Here is a 20,959-nt window from a genome sequence, read left to right as displayed (position 1 = left end):
TCGTCAGTTAACACAAAGCCCTTAAAACAGCAACAATAACACATCCGGGTAACGGCTGATTTAGTTTTTATGGAGACAAAATCAAATCCTATAAATACAGAAAAAAATGTAAATTGATTAAAAGTCTCTTCTGTAGTATTATAAAATATTATCGTCATTAAATGAATACAATTTAGAGATCCTTCATGAAAGTCAACCTCGAAACTTCATTGCCGATGTGAGAAGGCAAAAAACATCAACAACAAAATTTGACTCACCCTTCTGAAACATCTTGGACTTCGTATATGTCCTTCCTCTTCTGTCCTCTGAGAATCACGTATTATATTCCAGGATACGAACTTTTAAGCGTCAAATTTGAGTGAGAAAACACTGAGGTGAATTTGGTCTCGGTGAAGGTCTGCCAGTCACTCCTGCGGATTTAATGACTGAAATGTTGCTCCCTTTTCGGTTGAGCTCCACTCTCCCGTGCCTTAGGTCAGATTCGAACACAAAAACATTTTTTTTACTGTGAGATTAAGACGCAATAAAACACTAAAGCATCCGTGATCTTATTTTGGAGTCCATTCAATGTGACAGCAGTCCGACGTGCCTGTGTTAGCGGCACAGACACGATCGTCCCGCGGTTCCAGCCTGTGCTCCTGTTCCACACTTGAGAAGATGCTGCGAGTCAGACCAGCAGTGGAAAAACACACGATGCAGCAGTGGCAGCAGCAGAAATGTTCTCTATTTCATTTCATGGAGAAAATAAATAAAAGCGTGAAATATTTAAATCCCCATTAGGGCGCAGTAAAGATGAACTACAACCATTTGTCACTTCTCCAAATATGTGACGAACATGAAGTTATTCCACTCACATTCCGCCCCTAGTGTGCTTGTACATACGTTCCATGCCTGCCTGCCTGCCTCTCTCTCTCTCTCTCTCTCTCTCTGTGTGTGTGTGTTTCTTGCCAGTTGTTATTGTGGTTCTGCAGAATGCTCCATCATCCTCCTCGTCATCTTCAACCTCTCTATTACCGTCGTCATCATCATCTCTTTCTGATCTATCTATCTATCTATCTATCTATCTATCTATCTATCTATCTATCTATCTATCTATCTATCTATCTATCTATCTATCCATCCATCCATCCATCCATCCATCCATCCATCCATCTATCTATTTACTAACTAATGTATTAGCAGTTCCTTACTACACCATTTCAAGGTTACTGTCCTGTAACTAGACTGACTGCCAAAGTGACAAATTTAGTTATTTTCATTCTAACTGACTGACGAAGAATCTAATGGCTGATATTATTGATAAGCTAATTAACTAAATAACTAACTAGCTGGCTAATTACCTGTGGTTGAAAAACAGACTAAAGTAAATACCACTATAACCAAAACTAAACCACTAATTACCTGTGGTTAAATACCACTATAACCAAAACTAAACCTCTTCACTCTGACTTGCTATTTTAATTTTTCACTGTAGTAACACTGGTGCATCTACTGTATGTCCCTGATCTACAACTTTACTGTGTTTTGAAGGTCAATATCAATTTTCACAAACATAAATGGCTTAAAAGTAATCGACAATATGTATAAGTAATACATTAAACATGTTTCTATTAAATCTCTAATTAAGAGATACTCTTACATTTATATTCATGTCCGTTACCTACTATTTTAGAAATTAAAAGATAAAAATGAATGTATTTATATATTCTAATGTAGATTCTTTCACTTTTGTGTGTTGGGTATAGCACAAACTCATTTGTCCTTTTTGTGGTTTTTACCTTCTTCAGTCAGTGGAGTGCATTAGTGCCATTACAGGTTACAAATCTGCGGGTGGAGCCCGACAAAAAAATAAATAAATAAGTGTTTTGTTTAGGGTTGGGTTATATCGGCCATCGACCTCACCATCCTGTGCTCTATGCGGTCGATTGCTTTGGTCTAGTTGTTCCTCACTCGTTTCATGTGTTTGAGGAAAAGAAGCAGCATGGCGTCGACGGCGAGTGAAGTGCAGCAAACCGTAGCTGTCAAAAAGTCCGCAGGTATCTGACATTGACTGTTTGTTTTGCGTTCGATGTCGCTACGAACAGTTTGTCCCTCGAAAAGACGGAACACCGAATGTTGTTTGGTAAAAAATGACGGCATTCATGAGCATCTGTGTAGCCTGTTCGCTGCTTTGAACACGGAGTTCTGTAGCCTATGAATATATTTCAAACATTTTAAAACAATAATTTGTGTGTGTGTTTGAGAGAACGAGAAAAAGACGGAGTCAATTAAGAAAATGAATGAGTGAAATACAACCTAAATACATAAAATAAAAAACACACCCTATACAGATCCAAAGGGAGGACTTGTTTTCTTCCTTCTTTCACGTCCTATATTTTTGACTGACTGTATCAACAAGATTAATCCCATAAGTGATGAGGTTGCTGTGTTTATATCTCGTAGCTCTCAATCAAATAAAACATGGTTTGGAAAAATAAGATGGAGTTGATCACAGAATTCTTTACACACCCGTTGAATAGCCATAGTCAGAATGCACCATTTCTGTTCTATTAACTCTAAATGTTAATGAGCATCTACATGCTCTGACCACCTCTGCAGCAGAGAAAATACCAGAATACGGCTCCACAACAGTGACAACAGTGGAGCTGTGAGACAGAAATGGGTGCAAGTAAAAACAGTAACAGTAACAACCCACTTCTTGTGCCTCAAGCATTTACATAATAAAGCTAGTGCTCCTTTTCTGTCAAATGAGCAGCTACAGCTAGCCTTAGGGTTGTACATTTACATCTGTCTAGCAGCCATGTGTGAGTGAAACAAATGGCTTGTATTGGTAGTATGGATGGAACTAAACTGGCAATTACATTGTGGGCAGAGCCTCAAGAGACACAAATATGTGTACAAAAAAAACGAACACATTTTCCATAGTATATCCCATGTATGATGGTGTTAAACTGAGAGACCACTGTCAACATCTGCTGTTGATGTTTATTGATGAACAGCATTAGGTGCCGAGTTTTGTGGCCTAAGGATAACAAAGAATTTTTGTTTTTCAGTGCGGGGACCACGCCGGGTAGCCAATCAGATTCCAGATGAAATCCTGCAAAACCCTGAGTTACAGGAAGCAGTTAAAGCTCTGCCTCAAAATTATAATTTTGAGATTCATAAGACTGTGTGGCGAGTAAGACAAGCTAAAGCTAAGAGAGGTAAGAGTTTTCACTATACACACACACTCTTTGACAAAATATTTTTTGGTTTTACATTGGTAGATTGTAACCAGTTTGTTATCAGAACTTAATCATCAGCTGATCAGAAGTTGAGGACTATGGCTTTAAAAAGTCATGATATGTGCTATTGTGATTTTTTTTTTTTATGTTAACATGACTGTCCCAACATTTGCTAACTCAGCTACAGCAGGAGTGTTGGCACTTCAATGTCATCTGCATGGCTGAATTAAGCAGGAGATTAGTTTTTACTCATTTAACTCCTAAGCCCTTCTTTGGCCATGTTTACAGGGCTGTGATATGACCATGGATCCAAAACAATAGTGCTGATTCTGCCTTTGTTTTTTTCGTTTCTTTTTTTCTCTACCTTCTCCAACCAGTGGCTTTGCAGCTTCCAGAGGGACTGCAAATGTTTGCCTGTGTCATCGCTGACATCATTGAGAGGTAACAAGAAAAATTGTTTTGAGGTATTTCACTTTCTAAAGCAGGCAGCATATATCCAGGATACCATGCAGAGTTTATCCTTTTCAATTTAGTTGTGTTATATTAAACACTGTATATAACCATCCAAGGTTATATACAGTACCTTTTAATTTTTTGAATTCTGCCGCAGTTATTCACTTGATTATTGGAATATAGCACATAATCTGAAGCCTTAAGATTCAAATATCCAGCTGGTAAAGGTTGCAAGGAATTGCAAGTGAACGTGTACTTAACTACAACATTCCATCACTGCAAATTGCATTACACTGCATATAGTGTATAAACAGTATATACAATTCAAAGAAGAATCTTGTCGCCTATGGAGAATGCTGAATGCCAGCTGTTTTACTCTAGCTAGGAATAATTGTCTTTGAAATTACTTTTGCAAATCATTAATCGTGTCATGCTGATGCCATGTATTTATCCCAATAAAGTGCAATGCTATTTAATGTGCTTTTTGTTATTTGTAGGTAAAGTTGCTGGTACAATTTCAATAAATGTTTTTTATTAATCGATCAATTGTTGACTGGTCGACAGCAGAGATAATGGAATAGTATAGATACTTGGGAATAATCTTAAACTGCTCCTTCCTTCCTCTGTACAAAGGTAAACTATATCAGAGTTTCAGTCCAAGGACATTTTAAGGAGATGTCAGCAGCGGTTTTTCTGTAGGAAGCTCCAATAAATTTGAGGTCAGCGAGAACATAACAAGACTTTAAATAGTCTTTCACTGAGAGTGTCCTCACGATCCATCACCTGCAGTTACATGTATAATGCTATCACATTTGAAGTAGTTAAGGTCTGCCTTAAAATCAGCTTTCATTTGAGGAGCTTGTGGTGTTCCCTGAGTTTGAGGGACTACCTTACAACCTTTAATCTGTATGATCGTCCAATTTTCAGGGACATATGAACATTTCCATGTAGTATCTGTCCTAAAACCCAAAGTATCCATCTACTGGTTCCTTCTTTGGTCAGTGTTTAATCTCTGCAGAGGAGAAACAACACACACTGACTACAAAATGAGTAGGTTTGTTTTATTCCTTGACAATATTTTAGCATTTAGCATTTTGTGAGCATTCTGCTATCAATAGTGTAGTCATGTGTTGACCATATAAACAGTGTGTTTACGTTTGGCAGAGATGTCTATTTACCACATGACCACCAGTGTCTTCACCTCATTGTTTAATACAAATTAATAGTTTTAATAATGTGCGGTAAAATAATTTTCAGTGATAATTAATTGAAATTAATTATAACTCATTCAGAAGAGCCTCGTTCGGTGTTTAAAAACTTGTGCTAATTTTAATTAGTTTTAGTCCATTAGTGATACTGCAGGCAGATATTTTCAATTATTTTTCCCCGCTGTGACAAAGAAGCATTAGACTGGCATTAGGCAGGAATTTAGGCACTTTGTGTGATGACTGATGAATGCCTCTCTGTGTTCTTAAGGTTCACTGAAGCAGACACAATTGTGATGGGAGATGTGACCTACGGCGCCTGCTGTGTGGACGACTTCACGGCCCGAGCCCTGGGAGCTGATTTCTTGGTACATTATGGACACAGTTGTCTCAGTGAGTCCCTGTTTATGACTCTGTTTTCTCTTTGTCAGTCCACTGTCAGAATAGACCACACAAAGTAACTTAAGGTCAACAGGATTTGCGCTGCACTGGTGGCCTGGTGGTTAAGGAAGCTGACTTAAAACCGGAAGGTCGCAGCATCAGGAAGGAGCATCAGTAACAATAAATCACTCAATCTTAGACACACAACAACTGTTCTGCATCAGTGCAGTTAGAGAAAGACAGATGAGTGAAACTGCTAAACACCTACTGTAACTCATGCTGCTAATGCTGTGACTACAGATTCTTCTACAACACAACGATCCAGACCAGTGATCATTAACCAGCGGCCTGTGGCCCACAGAGTCATCCAGCCGCCACTGTTAAAGCAACTGAAAAAAAAAAAAAACATGAACTTTAGAGAACATTAAATATCTAAGTCAGATACAAGGAAGGGAAGAAAAATGAACACCTTGTCATTGTGACACAGCACACCACTGCACACAACCAAATGTGACCTCTGACCTCTGCTTTTAACCCATCACCAAAGTGAACAGTGGGCAGCTTTATGCTCCCGGGGAGCAGTGTGTGGGGACGGAGCCATGCTCAGAGCACCTCAGTGGTAACTTAGCAGCTGGTGGACTCAAACCTGAAGCCTTCTGGACCCAAGTCCGCTTCCTGAACCACTAAGCCACCACTGCCCTAGTTTTTAATTAAATATGCAGTAATTAAAAATGCAACAGGAAACATCCTGTCCTGCTCTGGTCTGCTCTGTCCTACCCTACCCTGCTGGAAGCTTCTGCCTTGTTATCCATAGCATTGTCTTTACCTGCGGCTTATCAGATTCTTGATCAGATCCTTTTTTCCCCTTAGTGCCATTTCCCCTCTTTTAAAGCTGTGCAAAGATATTTTTCTTTTTTCCCCCCCTCATTTTGTGTTAAAAAACACATGGGTCTAATGTCACAATCTTATCACTGTTAGCTTTTGTTGCTCACTTAGTTCCTGTGTAGTATCCACCATGATAAAATCACCTTAAATTGGTTTCTTAGAGGTGACAATAGGTTTTCTAATAGGTTATTTTAGCTTTCTCCAAACGCTAGATCCAATCAAGCCCCCGTTTCTGTATGTTGAAAACAAGGATTGGCTCCATTGAACTTCTTCATGTCCCATACCAATACTGCAACCCGGATACTGATCTCATTCACATTTGATTCTCATTATCAGACCAATACTGATCCCGAGTATCGGATCAAGCCATCACTAGTGGAACAGGATTTTGGTTTCATGGACCTGTGTGCTGCTGATATTAAAGTGTAGCCGTTGGGCAGTGAACAGAGAAAATACAGAGAAAATAGAGTGTTGTGATGTGTCCACGGACACATTATTGCTGTGAAGAACGAAATTCTGTCAAAACTACTTTGATGTTATCCTGTATTCACGTGGTGCTCTTATTGCCTGCTTATGAATATGAGGTTTAAAAGTATGGTGAGAATAAATTCTGTGGTGTGTGAGCTTTTCTGATCAATGTTACTGCGTCACAATGACTCTGCCTGGTCTTCACCCTTGAATGTCATACACCTGTGAGATCAAAGATGCTGTTCGCCGGCTGACGCAGAGAGAACCCATCTGTGGGCGCTCTTTTATTTCCTTTCCATTTCATCTGAGGCTTCAGCTATTGAATATTGGAGTTCTTCTCGTCTTTCCTTGTCACAAAGACAGCAAAGGTGTCATTGTATGGCAGTTTTTTGGTGAGCTACTGCACTTTTCCCATACAAGAAATAGGGGTTTGTTGCAGAAGAAGAATTTGTAATGGCATTAAATAGCAATATTGTAAGAAAAATGAAGATGTCGGCTCCCCACTCTCAACAACATCAGCAAACTCTTATTTATGGATGAAGGACAGGAGGAATGAAACAGGCCACATTTCACTTGCTTAAATAATGACAAGCTAGCTGCTTCAGCTTGAGGTTAACTGGATTGATGTCTGCGTTACAAGAGGTGCTTCTATTTTGGGAACGTTATAAAAAAACTGCGCTGAGGCACAATTTACAAATAGGTTTATTGATACAGATGCCCAGAGAATTTGGTAACCAAATAGCTTGTCCACAGTTAAAATAAAAATAAGGTGAATTAATCCTTATTACTTTACCTAGAATGGCTGCAAAACAATATCAGTTGGCCTCTGACAGTCCACACAGGATATTATTTCAACAAAGTACAAGTAGAACCCTGGTTTATTATCTTTTTAGCATAATTCTAATGCAATTCCACCAGTATAATGTACTACAGTTTTCATTTTCTGTTTGAATCTAACACTGGTTTTCATCACCTACCTCAGGAAGAATCAGTGGTCACCGTGGGTTACATGAATAGTAGCTGGTCTGTGAAATTAATGTCATTAATAGTAACTGCATGACTGCCCTCGAGTCCCTGAAATAATAGCTGCCCTTGCATTGGTTCCAAAGTGGTTCTTAGACTAAGAGTCAGCAGTTTTACCTCAGTTGTAGTGGAAAACTCTTATACTGTAGGTGTTGTATTATTATGAACAATAATTACCATTATCTTATAATAAATAAAAACATCATACTCAATTGTATGATATTTTTTATAAATGTAAACTTATACAAGGGCAGGGATTGTTTTGTTTTTTTCTATTCCAATGTTTGACCTTTATCTTCTTATCAGGACCAAGTCTTTTCTACCAACACTGCTGTATGAATATGTATGTTATTGCTATAGTCCATAACAGAAACACTATAGATCTTCTGTCTCCTAACTCTAAAATGAAGTGAACAAAAGGTACATAAGAGATATGGGAAAACATCATGTAATGTACTGTGTAGAGCAGGAGTGGCCAAACGTTTGACTCACATAAATACTTTTAGCCTTTACTACATCTCGATTACAACTGATTTTGTATTCTTTAACCAAGTCATGGCTAAGGCTACAACAAACAGATAATGTATATGTATGTATACTAGTTCAGGTGACCTGTTGTTCTGCCTTTCTTGTCTGACCTCCATTATCTGGGGCGTCCTGTTGGTCACTTTATGTCCCAGACATTCCTCAGAGTTCTCTGTCATTCAGTGACTGTGGACAGTGTCCTTATTCCTCAAAAACAACTAATTGACTGAAATATAATTAATGTCATGCGCAGCTTTAATTCCATGGCGTCGGCCTTGTATGTGTTAGGCAGCAGCTTGTGCATGTGGCACGTGTTTGAGCCCACTCTCTTCCTAGCTATCTTAACTAACAGAGCTATTTATAGAGAAGTTACGACGTCAGGCATGAGTGGAAACATTAAATAAATATTGGTCGTCACACATGTCGAGCTTCAGCCCAATGTGTGTTTGTCAGGACTGTATAAATAGATAACGGCATGTTCTGTGTCACATGTTAGTGACTTCATAAGTATTTCACAATCCCCTGACATGAGAAATAGTTTTTCCCTCTCTGTGTTCCTCAGTTCCCATCGACTCTACTGCCAGCATTAAGATGCTCTACGTGTTTGTGGACATCCAGATGGACAACGCTCACTTCCTGGACACAGTTAAATTTAACTTTAGCCCCGGACAGTCTCTGGTACTAGTTAGCACCATTCAGTTTGTAGCAGCGCTGCAGGTAATTTAACAGTTCTGCTAGGTTCTAATCAAAGTTAAGAAAAGTTCATCTCTGAGTTTACAATCTCAAAGTATGATGATGTCATGAAAAGCTGTCATCAACTGTTTAATCCTTTTCAGGGAAGTAATGTCTCATCATTGTGATCATAACATATTAGTCATAACAACATTAGATACTTTATCTTTACACATTGTAACCTAAATAGTTGTGTATTTAGTAATCACTAAATATTTACCCCAAATGTTTTTAATTTTGGCAAATACTGCACAAGTTAGTATAACATAATAATATGAAGTATTTAACTCCCTAATCAATATTATATATTTCTTTTTTATAGACGTTATGGTTAGGTATTTTTCTAACTTGTTTTCTTGCTACTAATCATTAAAGTTCAGAGAATTATTCATCGACAAAATGTGCATTTTAAAAAAAGAAGGTATTTTTCTAACTTGTTTTCTTGCTTCGACAACACAGGCTGTAAGTTCAGCTCTCAAATCAGATTTTGACGTCCTGGTCCCCCAGTGTCGACCTCTGTCACCAGGAGAAATCCTGGGCTGCACCTCCCCTCGCCTGGATCAACATGTAGATGCCATCATGTAAGTCTCTGCTGGTGCAGCTGTCACCTTCACGCCTTACTTTTGCATGTTTTGTTTCCTGTGATTTGACAGAATTTCAGTTTTAATCCTAACCCACAGCAGCTGGCTGTGACACCAGCGTCGTCTCTGTGTGACTGTAGATCCAGTAATGAGCACAGGCAGAAAGACGCAGCTACACACGATGTACTCCACTTCATAGAGAAACTTGTTTTTCACAGTTACTCTTTCAACACTTGAAGACTTATAGTGCCCACTGTGCTTCTCTTCACTCTTGTTTTCTTGCAAGTGTATATATTTATATATATATAAACTACTTGCTGCATACTAGTAAACATTACATCAATATCAATATTCTGTGGCTCAAAAAAGCAAGAACTTGTTGAACTCAGCTTATGAACCAGTATCTTGCATTCCAAATCTCATGTAGTTATTTTCTTAGCAAATTGTTTGACTTTTTCAAATTTTTCAAAGGTAAAAATACCTGCATAAAAGTCAGAAACAGAAAAAACCTTTCAGGGCTAATATTTTTTTTTATTCCGTTCACTAGAACTATGGTAACAGTAGCTTTTTTTCCCCTTGTGCATAAATCACATTTTTCTGCACGTTTTAGGCTCCTGGAGGTTTGTGTATCTGTGTTTATGTTATGTTTAGGTTTCTTTTATATTGCGTTAGACATTTGTCTGTATTGTCTCTCTAGGTGTGACTGTTACTGATCTACTTTTAGATTCACCAAATTTGTTGCTTGCCTTAAAGCTAATTTTACATTAGCATGTACCATTTAGCATTGTCTTTGCTAGGTTTAAAGATCATTTCATTCTTTGAGAATTTCATATATAGGTTTTGGCAAAGTCTGGTGTGTTGTAATTGTTTTGTTGTTTTGGTGCGTTGTTTTTTTCAGTTATTTGGGAGATGGAAGATTTCATCTGGAGTCCATTATGATTGCAAATCCAGACATCCCAGCATACAGGTTTGTAGAGACATAAATGTAGTTAAATTCTGGTTTTAAAATATAGTACAAGTAACTGTTGGAGACAAGTAATATGTTTTCATCATACTTTTATCTGACACAAAATGTCCATTTATTTTAATTATTCATCTGTTTTTTTATATTTGAAGATATGACCCCTACAGTAAAGTTTTCACAAGGGAGTACTACGACCACCAGGCCATGCGTGCTTTAAGACTGAGGGCCATTGACACTGCTCGCCATGCTCAGAGATGGGGTTTGATTGTGGGCACGCTGGGTCGACAGGGCAGCCCTAAAGTCTTGGAGGTGAGAGTTTGTTTCTGTCCAGCTGGTCCTCAGAACACTGAGGCAGTATTTAGTACCAGTGTGTTACTGAAGGCTGGTAAAGAATCCATCTTTATACCTGAAGTATGCATCTGGGCGTTTCTGCTGAGGATTTCAATGGTTAACACTGAGATCACTGAGCAGTAGAAAGACCATGAAAGACCTCATGATGATTGGCACAAAGGACTAGAAGGTCAGGTCTAGAAAATGTGAGACTCACAAAGTATCAAAATAATTCCTTATTGAACTTTGGTTGGCCGGGCACGACAGAGAATATTTTGTTGTGCTAAAACTCTTTTTATAAAAAATAAATATTTTGCCTGATTTAACCAGATTGAGACATTAAAGTTATACAGGACAAATACATACAAAGAAACCACCCACCTGTTCAGTGTTGCAGAGGGCATCACCAAGTGACAAAATGTAGACATAACATTAGTCTCTTTACATATTGTTACATATCAGGACGGGCTTCATTCTGAACATTGGTGTGTGTTTGTGTGTGTGTGTGTGTGTTTGGAGGTTTTCCATTATAATGCATACACACACGTGGGGAAACTTGACTGTAAAGTTACTTTCCTGCTCCCTGCAAACTGAAGTTGGTGGAGTATTTGAACAGCCGTAGGATTCCCATCGATTTAAAAGCTTTAGGCAGAGAAAAGGTTTCGTTGGAAGTCTAGAAAAGCTCGATTTGCAGCAGTGCTGTGAAGTTGGAAACCTCTAGGAAGGGTTTTTGTTTGAGGGAATGTTCTTAAATCATTTAAACTTTTACTTTACTTTCTTTTCTTCTTCTTTTTTTCATTTGCAGCACCTGGAGTCAAGGCTGAGTTCTTTGGGCAAAGACTTCACTCGAGTGCTCCTTTCTGAGATTTTTCCAGGGAAGTTGGATCTTATGCCTGATGTGGACGCGTGAGTGCTGAACTTATCAAAAATGTCACCCTGGCTGCATTCTTTCACACATTATTTACAACAATAAAGTTTCAGAAAATGTCCGGAGTAAAGAAGAAAAACAGACTTTGTTGCAGCTGACTTTGACAGGGTCACTGCATGTATGCATTTTTATTTAGCTCAACTTTTACAGTGGAAGCATCTGTGGCTACACAGTCATGGAGCCAGAAACCAGGTTATGCATCATAATGAATTAAGGAAGGGAAATTAAATAACTGCTCCTTCTGGGAGCAATACCTGGCAGGTCTTTTCCTGAACTGAACAAGATTCACACAGTCTCAGTGCTAATTTTAGACACACTTCCTATGGGTTTGTCACCAATCAACTGCTCAGGAGAAAATCTCTCTTCATTCCTTTGCAGTCGTTCCTCTCAGTGTTATGCCGGGAGGATTTTATCAGCCTTCTGCTTTAACCTCTCACTGAGCTCATACAGCCTGTCATCTTAAAGGATTTATATATAGGTAAAAAAAGGTTTATTTCTGTTCAGTTATATTTCAGTTCTGAAATGTGTGAGAATTTAGATACAGTGTTTTTACAGTGTTTCAGGTTTGTTTTTTAATGCTGAATTCAAATGTATTGGAGAGCATCAATGGATTAGCCTGGGTTTGACCTGGATGACTGATCCACCCTGTGAAGGTTGATGACATGTCATTTTTAAGGCGATTAAAAGTAGGCGTATATCAGTGGTGGCTTAGTGGTTAAGGAAGCGCACTTGGGTAAGGGAGGTTTCAGGTTCGAGTCCACCAGCTGCCAAGTTGCCATTGAAGTTCTTTGAGCACACACACTGAGCAGAAAAAAAGGCCCAAACAATCTCTTAGCTAAGTATACGTTGGTGCAGTGACACTACAGATGAATTCAATAATCACCTGCTGTATATGCCAGTGCTGGCACACACTCTGGCAAATCATCAGGGAAAGTTAATACCCAAGTTATTTTTATGTACTTGGTGCAGTGAATGTTACCATATTGACAGACGTAGACGTTGATATTCTGGTGCATTTGTATTCATTTCATTCATTACTTTTCATTCAGAATTTCTGATGGACATCAATCGTTATCAATAGGCACCGCAGTTACAAAGACGTAGAATCTCCTGCAGCACTGAGGCAACAGAACTGTTGATCAGCTCCTAGTCCTGATGCTTACACCCATCTCCATTCCCTACTGTTCACTTTCCCCCCTAGCTGTGTAAATGTCTCTCTCCCACCCTCCCGTCCCCTGCCCCTCCCCAGTATGTCTTTGAGACTCCTTCTCTTTCATGACTTTCCAGTGTAAACACTTCCCTCTGCTGCTAATCTCTCTGTCCTTCCTCGTGCCTCGTGCCTCATTATCATCTTTTCTGTTTCCATCCTCAAGGCTCAAAATGTAGTATCTGTGTCTCCCCCTCCCCCCTCCCGCCCCCCGTACCTCTCTTGCACCACCCACCACCACACTGTCTGCCAGCTATGTAGGCTACCTCCACAGAGACCTGGCTACTGCGGTGTTTTCTTCAGTATGCGTTATTGTTATTCATATTTACTCACCTTAGTGTGTCTTAGTGGCACAGGCTGATCAGCAGTGACTGGAACTGTTTCACCATCATGTACTTGACCTTCTGCCCTTTCACAAGCACCAGTATCAACTTTACTAATGCCACCCCCTCACCACCTGGTAAACGTCTCTACCTTGACTTCATCCATCACTTCCTTTTCTCCACCTTTACTAGTCTCTTACTCACCACAACCATTGTACGACCACCTTGGTGACCTTTACAATTAGAAAACCATTACTACGACCCAGACCACCTGCTCTACCAACTGCTCTTTTCATCAACTTGACAATCTTCTTCACTGTGATTGCGTTCACCACCACTTCCTCACTGTAAGTAGTAATTAGTAATTCTATCACAGCTTCCACTCTCAGACATTTCCACCATCAGTACCTACTTTTATTATCACCTCCACTCCCTCTTCATTACCACTTACATACCATTTAACACCTTTACTGCCAGCTTCACATCACTCTCGCTGTAATCACTCCTGGGCGGGGGAGGGAGAGGTGAGGGTGGAGGGGGGGCACAGTGGATCATCTGCCTCCATCTCAGCCTACCCCCTGTCTCTGCTGCGTTTACTCCAACACTGTCTCTATGTCCATAGATATTCATAAATGTTTTTTGTGCTGCCTTAATTGTTGCGCCCTCTACTGGCTCGTCTGTGTTGATGGGCTAATCTTGCTCATTTGGATTGAAACCAAATTATTGCCACTCTGGGGCTGTGGTGTTTGGCTTTACAATCATCTTTTTGCCTCCTTTCCTACCATGTTACCCTACGTTGCTCATCGTTAGGTTCACTTGCTGCACTCCTCCCCCTGCAGAGGCAAAGAGTGCAAGACTGTCAAGAGTTCAGGTTCATTCTTTGCATCAGTCTCTGCACCTGGGTTTGTTAGTTTCACAGCCTGTTTGGAGGCCGAACGGAGGAAAACAAACATGGAAATATATATTGAGGCCGGCAAAATCTTCAACTTTATTATTGATTATACTCCCAGACCTGTTGATTGTTTATCCTTTTCTTGCGTTGTTACCTATTTTTGGTGAACTTATCCTTTTACATTCTGTATGTTAACAAGTATTTCTAATCAGGTTTTGTACTATTTCTTAGCACAACTAGCAGTTCTTGTTTTGGCTACCTTTCTGTTTAACCTCTATCTAGCCTCTACCTCAGGGGTCGCCAACTGTACAACTACAACTTGGGCGTTGGACACTCACATAAAATGAAATAAAAGTCAAATTTCTGTCTAAAAAAAAATGTGATATTTATTTTGTAATCCAATCGTGGGGTTGTTCATGATCACTGCTCTGTTCCATAGCACTTACATTGTGCAAATACATAACATACACATTTCCATGCCAGGTTAGAAACCTTTAACATTTGAATTCAAAGGTTCACAGACCTGTGTCTTGTTTCTGTTTCAGATGGATCCAGATAGCTTGTCCACGTCTGTCTATTGATTGGGGTTCTGCCTTCTCCAAACCTCTGTTGTCTCCATACGAGGTAAGCATGCATCCCATGGGTCTTCACTAAAGTGGCTGGTTCAGAGCCTGATGCACATACTGTATATGTACATACAGCATACCTACACAACACACCAATGTTGTTCAAGCCACTGTTTAGAAAGAAGTCCAGTTGAAACAGTAGAAATATGTTTTATGAATACACTACACACAGTATGGTGTACAACCAGCGAATGAAAACAAAACCATCTTCCGTATATGGCACTGCGTGACAATGTACTTGTCCACTCACTAACTAGTTGTTATTTAAATGCCATACCCCGCAATGAAAAACCATCACTTTATTAATACATTTATGGGAGATGGCGACGTAAGCACAGTACTCCGTAAGTCAGGATGTTGTAAACCGTGGACCCCCGTACTGTGTTTTATAAGATATTCATGTCCGGAATATTATAAATGTCAAAATGCATTTTTTCTCCTTAACAGCATCTTCTTACATTTACTGTCCTGCTGCTTTAAAAAAAGAAAGCCAAAATCATCGGTGACAATATTCATTATTCCCCAGGAGGGTAGGTCACAGTGATGAGTTTAAGGTCAGTTTGCAGTAATTAGAGAAAGGCAAACATCATTTTCCCTCCCGTTGCTTCATTCATAGCGAGCACTTCATGGATAACGTTTTTGCTGTTGCATTAAGAATGAAGATGGGAGGACAGAGATAATAGGCTGAGGTGAGCAGGAGAAGTCTGGGAGAGACGAGTGTGTTGGGGATGTATTGGAGGTGGATGGTGCTTTAGCAGCAGCATTTATTTTCAGTGCACCTCATGTTATATTTATAGTCAATAAGACACACTCGGCTCCTCTGCTCCTGTCAGTGTGTGGATTAGTAAGAGAAGCGAGCCTCCTCAGAGAAAGACCAAGAGAGGAGAGGTGGGGAGAGCAGCAGGGTTTGAGAATCAAGGGCAAAGGAGACAAGAGATGAGGAAGAGTCTGTGGAGAGAGGGAATAGACGCGGCGCTATATTAATATATATATACTTTTACTCTAGTACACCTCTAAACCTGATATTAAATCAAAACGTTTTTGGAAAACCTCCAGTTGTCTTAAAAACAATAACCTGACCATTACATTACATAACATAACATTATATATATACAGTATAAAACTAATGGATTCACACTGAGTCAAGATACAGCATATCTTCAGAGATCTGGTGCAGCACCTACAGTCCAGGACAACACCCACCCACCCAGGTTGTTGTAATTCTTTGTTATTTCCCTTCTTTCTTTTGTTAAGCGACCTTGTTTTTTTTTTATATTGCTAGATTATGAAAATGACAAGTCTGATAAAATGAAACCATTTTTTCATCTTTAGGTTGCACATGATGCAGCTTTTGTTTCCCATGAAATATAATAGTTATAATTAATATACTGCACGTCTGTCAGTAGAATAAACTGCACTCTTCAAATATATAACACCCTTTATGTAATAAGGTATTCTTTTAAAATACCAACAGAAACAGACAAAGTGCTCACATTTTTGACCGTCAAGGTAGTGAGTTTTATTTTGAGGACTGCTTCACAAATTGTGTTTAATGTCCAAAATGTTCAGATCGTCGTATTTTACTTTGTCCACCACGCTGCCCTTCCCAAAATGTGGCTACCGCCCATTACTAAATCTCATCCTGATGCCGTTTTCAACTTAGAAGGATCAAACTGGACCTCCTCCTGATGAGGCTGCCTGTGCTGAGCCACGTCCTGCTGGACTTCTGCTGATCCCTGAGAGCAGAAACTCCCAGAAACTTTTAATCGTCTTTTCAAAGTTTTCTGAATCTCTTGTCCCTTTTCATCCATCCTCTTACCTGTCCTTAGTCATGTCATATTCATGATATCATTCATGATTGAACAGAAGACACACCTGAGATAAGGCTTAGTTTCTGCCTGTTATTGTTGATTATTTTTACTTTTTTTTCTAAAATGATTACAAGGATTAATGGGAAAAATGGGGAGTGAGCAAACAGTCCCCCCAGCAGTCTAGGCCTGTAGTAGCATAACTAAAGTATAACTCAGGTTGGTGAAGATTGATCAATTTGAATAAGATTTTAATAATCATGTGACAAAGATGCCTGACGCCCTCACTTATATAACCCTTCTTATCTGAGTACTAATTTGGGGAGATGGTGATTTAAGGATTTTCTGTATTGCAGATGAAAGATCGTACCATTCTGTCACTCTTTCACCTTAGTGAAGAAAATGGTATATGTTGAGGCAGGTGGAGGGTAAAAAAACAGACAACTGTTCTCTCTTTGAATTGTTGACACAGTATTTAGTTCTGTTTCCTGTTTCATCATTAAATACTTTCCATCATCTTCCTCTGTGTCTCACAGGCAGCTGTAGCTTTAAAAGACACAGCCTGGAACGACACTTACCCCATGGACTTCTATTCCAATCAGAGCCTCGGGCCGTGGACGCCCAACCATCCCGACAACCAACCTAGACGACCTGCACGCACTTCAGCGCGGGTGAGTGTGTGTGTGCCATATGTTCAGTTGTGCCCCGTGTTACTCAGGTTCAACAGTTCAAAAGTGGTGATCAGTCACAGAGGCGGAGAATGTGTGGTTTAGCTGTGCTCACGGGATTATGGTTCTGAACATGTGGCTTCAGTCACACACTGTCATTAAAAACAGATCTGTTGTCACCCTTCACACGTAACAATCACTTAAAATAAGTCCTAAATCCAGGTCTTCAGGATTCAAATTCGTTCCAGAGTTGCATTTTACTTTATTCTGCCTCTGAGACTGAAACACAAACTGGATCTGGAACAACACTGGCCCCCAGCGACCAAGTGGCAGTAAGACATGGATCTAAAAATAGACGTCAAAATGAAAAAGGGATCTGTTGTTGTAACTGTTTGAAAACCCAGGCCTCATTACCACCACTCGAGTTCAGCTAATGCTCCATGTTTCTATTGTTAGTGAGAAAATACAAAAACCATTAGTCTTCTTTTTTCCACCCTTATCGTCTATCCTTCGTCTCCTATCGTCTTCACTACTTCCCAGTCTTTTATTTCCTCTCTCTTACTTTACCTCTTCATTTGTCCTTCACACTTTTTACCTGTAATCTCTCTTGTTGTTGTTTTTCAGGTTTTCTGACATCTTACATCCTCACAAACACTGTCTCCATTTGTCTGGTGTTTTGCAGAAACCTCACTTAAATCCACCTCATTCTGTGGACAAGCAGCGTGGGCAGAACCAGTGCACCTCCTGTGGCTGTCAGGGGGAATGACAGAAGATAACCTGAGCCTGGATGTCTGCAGCTCCACTGAAGGTAAATAACAAATTAATCCGACCTGAGGAGAAGGTGGAATATGACGAGGCGAACAGAGGGGATTATTTCACTGAAAACTTTGTCTCTGGAAGGAAGACAAAACCAATTACATAAAATCGATCTTTTCACAAAGAACTCAACGCAAGTCAAGACATAAAGTTAAATGGACAGAAACGGATTAAGTTGCTGTGTTCTGAGGATTTGCAGGTGTTGAGTTCTGAGCATGAACTGAAACTAGATACTGATACTACAACAGAGAGAAGCACAAAGTTCCAGCTGATCACTTTTGTTCTTATAAATATTTTAGGTCATGTGATCATGAAACTCTATTCTGAATGGTTAGCTTTGTACCATTAGGTGGCCTTTAAAATAATGTGTGGTCAAAAAACCTGATGTAAAATAATTGTGTGAAATAAAATAAATGAAATGTACAAGATTAAACCTTAAATTCAAAGAATTCAAAAATGTGTTTCCAGTGCATCAGAGTTGGTGTGAGACTTCATCGTCAGGTTATCGTCGTCGTGCTCGTCTGCTCTTATACATACACTAGGTGGCAGTATCTTCTGTAACACCAGAGAGATGATCATACCCCAACAAAAGTAACGCGTCATCTAGTGGCATCAAATGTAATTACAGTCGATGCATTTGTCACGCAGGAAATCAGTCATGATCATGTCTGCATCATAACTTAATGCAGTATTTGGCAGTAGTCCATGACGAGTGACGTAAATATACGACTTAAAAATCAAAAATTTGACTATCTAAATGTGAGCAATATGTTGTCAAGAAATAACTGAAATGTTACTAAGACAATGAAAATTTGCTTCATTTGCTTAATACTTAAATAACTTCAGAAAAAAAGACAAGAAACCATCAGAATTCATTGTTTAATGACTGTTTAATTGTATTTTTGTTTTCAGTATTCACAGATAGAGCAGTGACTGACCAATGATTTTATGTGCTGTGTTGATGACGGAGAGCTGATTACAATTTCATCATACGTAATACAAATGCTTGGTGCTAAAGAAACGTCAGAAAAGTCAGGAATTTACATCACACTTAACAAATAAAAGTATTTTTTAACCATTTACTCTAAATAATTGTTTTACCTTAAAATAAAAATATACATAACACAAATCAAGGTTTTACGTCTTACTCTGTTCTGTTAACTGTTCTCCGATGTGAAGCACTTCTCTGATTTATTTTTGTGCACGCAGTTGTTGTGTTTTGTGCCCCCTAGCGACCATGGCTGTAGACTGTTACTACAAGATGCTGTTGCTACAGTAACAATCTAATGCCACGGTTACCATGGAGACAGTGTGAGCAGCTGCGGCATTGGCTGCAGCAACACTAACGTCATTGTTGCTTTTGATGATGTCACTGTGTGAAGTCTTCAGAAGAGATGGAAGCGATGGCAGAGGCCCAGTGGGACTGAACTTAAATAAATCAACGTTTGTTTCAAAGTGAGCGTCACTCACTCTAACAGATGCAGCTTCAGTAATGTCTGCCAAGGGTTTAGTGTCAGCGGCAGCAGCAAAGGTCTTTCCACAGAGTCAGCCTCAGATAGGCAGCAGAGGTTACTCAGACATCTGTAGCCATGACTGTAGACTGTTACTGTACCTTAGAGCAATTTTAGCAGTAAGCAGTCTAGAGCCAAGGTGTAGATGCACTGACTGAGAAATGAAAAGAGCGGCAGCAGAAAAGAGCACTGGTCTGTAGAGAAAAGAAGCTTAATGAAGTTAAAATGCAGCAAGTGTTAAACTGAATAACAAACAAGACAATTAGAAAAAGGACTGTGGCGTAGGACTGTTTTTAGTCTTCATCTAAAGTCTTCTACTAAAGGCATGTGCATTGCAGGAGAAAATATTTTTTATTTTAATTATTTTCACATTTTAATTGTGATCATTTGAACATTCTTACCACAGCAGCGTTGGCTACTTCTCTGAATACACAGTCATGGGACTAAAATTTGATTTATTGATTTTCACTATAATTATCCATGACTCAGCCACCGGATGTGGGAGTACAGGAGTTCAAAAAGCAGAAATCTTTAAAAGAAAAGAAAAGTCCAGTTTACTTATCTGCTGCGTACTGCCTATATATATGAAACATTCCTAAAAATGTGGTGAAAATAGTACAACAAGATACTATTAACATTAATTGTATGTAATTAAAAATGTCGACATGGGTGTGAATGTGAGTGAAGCTGGTTGTTTTTACTGCGTTGACACTGCGGTCACTGTCAGCTGATGTTGGCTCTAATACCACAGTGGTTTATCTGGTCTTGTTTCAACTTGAACCCAACACTCTGTTGTTTTGTCCCCTGATCCTTAGACATCCTATAAAATGTCTTATCTGTATCAAATTTCGTTTAAAAAACACGAAAACACTGTCTAAGGCCTCACTATAGAGATCATTTATCCTTGGACGTGTCGCTGTCCATGGTCCTGGAAGTGTCTTCGACCTAAAACACCGTCTTGTTTCCAGGCAGGGGCGTCACTAGGATTGGGAAACAGGGGATTGTGGGGGTTCAGAATGCGCGCGCACAGCGATCCAAAGAGTTTCCTTCTCCTACAAAGACTTCGTCAATTAATTCATTATATGAAGAACATCGATCAGAACCTGGTTTCTGGAGAACTTTCATGAAGAACATCAATCAGAACCTGGTTTCTGGAGAACTTTCTTTTCTTTCCTTCCCTTCTCTCCTCAGTCTGCAGGATATCTTCTTATATTTTTTTAAATCACAAATCGTATGTTTATGATGAAAAATGTTTGCAAATATATCAATTAAAATCAAGATTGAAATGTAAATTATTTTGAAATATCATTTATAATTTCTATAATTTCTTCCTAAACTCCTGGTCCTTGATTGAATTAGTTTAACTACAACCAGTTCAGTGCAAAATCCTAGTCAAATCTGACAGTAAA

At 39.3% G+C, this 20,959-nt stretch overlaps 2 protein-coding genes across 4 annotated transcripts in view; one reads left to right on the top strand and one right to left on the bottom strand.

The window, feature by feature from the left end:
* The window catches only part of rtn4rl1b (reticulon 4 receptor-like 1b), a 33,418-nt gene extending 32,333 nt beyond the window's left edge, over window positions 1-1,085 (bottom strand). Inside the window, exon 1 of the mRNA XM_017032234.2 lies at window positions 258-1,085. Coding sequence (XP_016887723.1) covers window positions 258-270 — 13 coding nt within the window. The 5' untranslated portion in view covers window positions 271-1,085. The remainder of the gene's footprint in view (window positions 1-257) is intronic.
* Window positions 1,086-1,906: 821 nt separating this feature from the next.
* Window positions 1,907-20,610, top strand: dph1 (diphthamide biosynthesis 1). 3 transcript variants are annotated; one of them, XM_008309380.3, is made up of 13 exons: window positions 1,907-2,036; window positions 3,054-3,203; window positions 3,602-3,665; window positions 5,154-5,275; window positions 8,727-8,881; window positions 9,356-9,477; window positions 10,376-10,444; window positions 10,594-10,750; window positions 11,577-11,677; window positions 14,667-14,745; window positions 17,092-17,226; window positions 17,906-18,031; window positions 18,952-20,610. In XM_008309380.3, the coding sequence occupies exons 1-12, from the start codon at window positions 1,958-1,960 to the stop codon at window positions 17,987-17,989; spliced, it is 1,317 nt and encodes a 438-aa protein (XP_008307602.2). In that variant the 5' UTR covers window positions 1,907-1,957; the 3' UTR covers window positions 17,990-18,031; window positions 18,952-20,610. The 3 variants fall into 3 exon arrangements, with proteins under 3 accessions (XP_008307602.2, XP_008307601.2, XP_008307600.2); XM_008309379.3 differs by having other exon boundaries at window positions 18,508-20,610; XM_008309378.3 differs by lacking the exon at window positions 18,952-20,610 and having other exon boundaries at window positions 17,906-18,488.
* The last annotated feature ends 349 nt before the right edge of the window (window positions 20,611-20,959 follow it).

This window comes from Cynoglossus semilaevis, chromosome 4 (genome assembly GCF_000523025.1).
Source record: "Cynoglossus semilaevis isolate Cse_v1.0 chromosome 4, Cse_v1.0, whole genome shotgun sequence".
Taxonomy (NCBI): domain Eukaryota; kingdom Metazoa; phylum Chordata; class Actinopteri; order Pleuronectiformes; family Cynoglossidae; genus Cynoglossus; species Cynoglossus semilaevis.
This window is presented reverse-complemented; position numbering and strand designations above follow the sequence as displayed.

Coding starts and splice junctions, on each gene's coding strand:
- dph1 (XM_008309380.3), top strand. CDS start 1,958: ATGTGTTTGAGGAAAAGAAGCAGCATGGCGTCGACGGCGAGTGAAGTG. Junction 10,751..11,576: donor GCAGCCCTAAAGTCTTGGAG/GTGAGAGTTTGT, acceptor TTTCATTTGCAG/CACCTGGAGTCAAGGCTGAG. Junction 11,678..14,666: donor CTTATGCCTGATGTGGACGC/GTGAGTGCTGAA, acceptor TTTCTGTTTCAG/ATGGATCCAGATAGCTTGTC.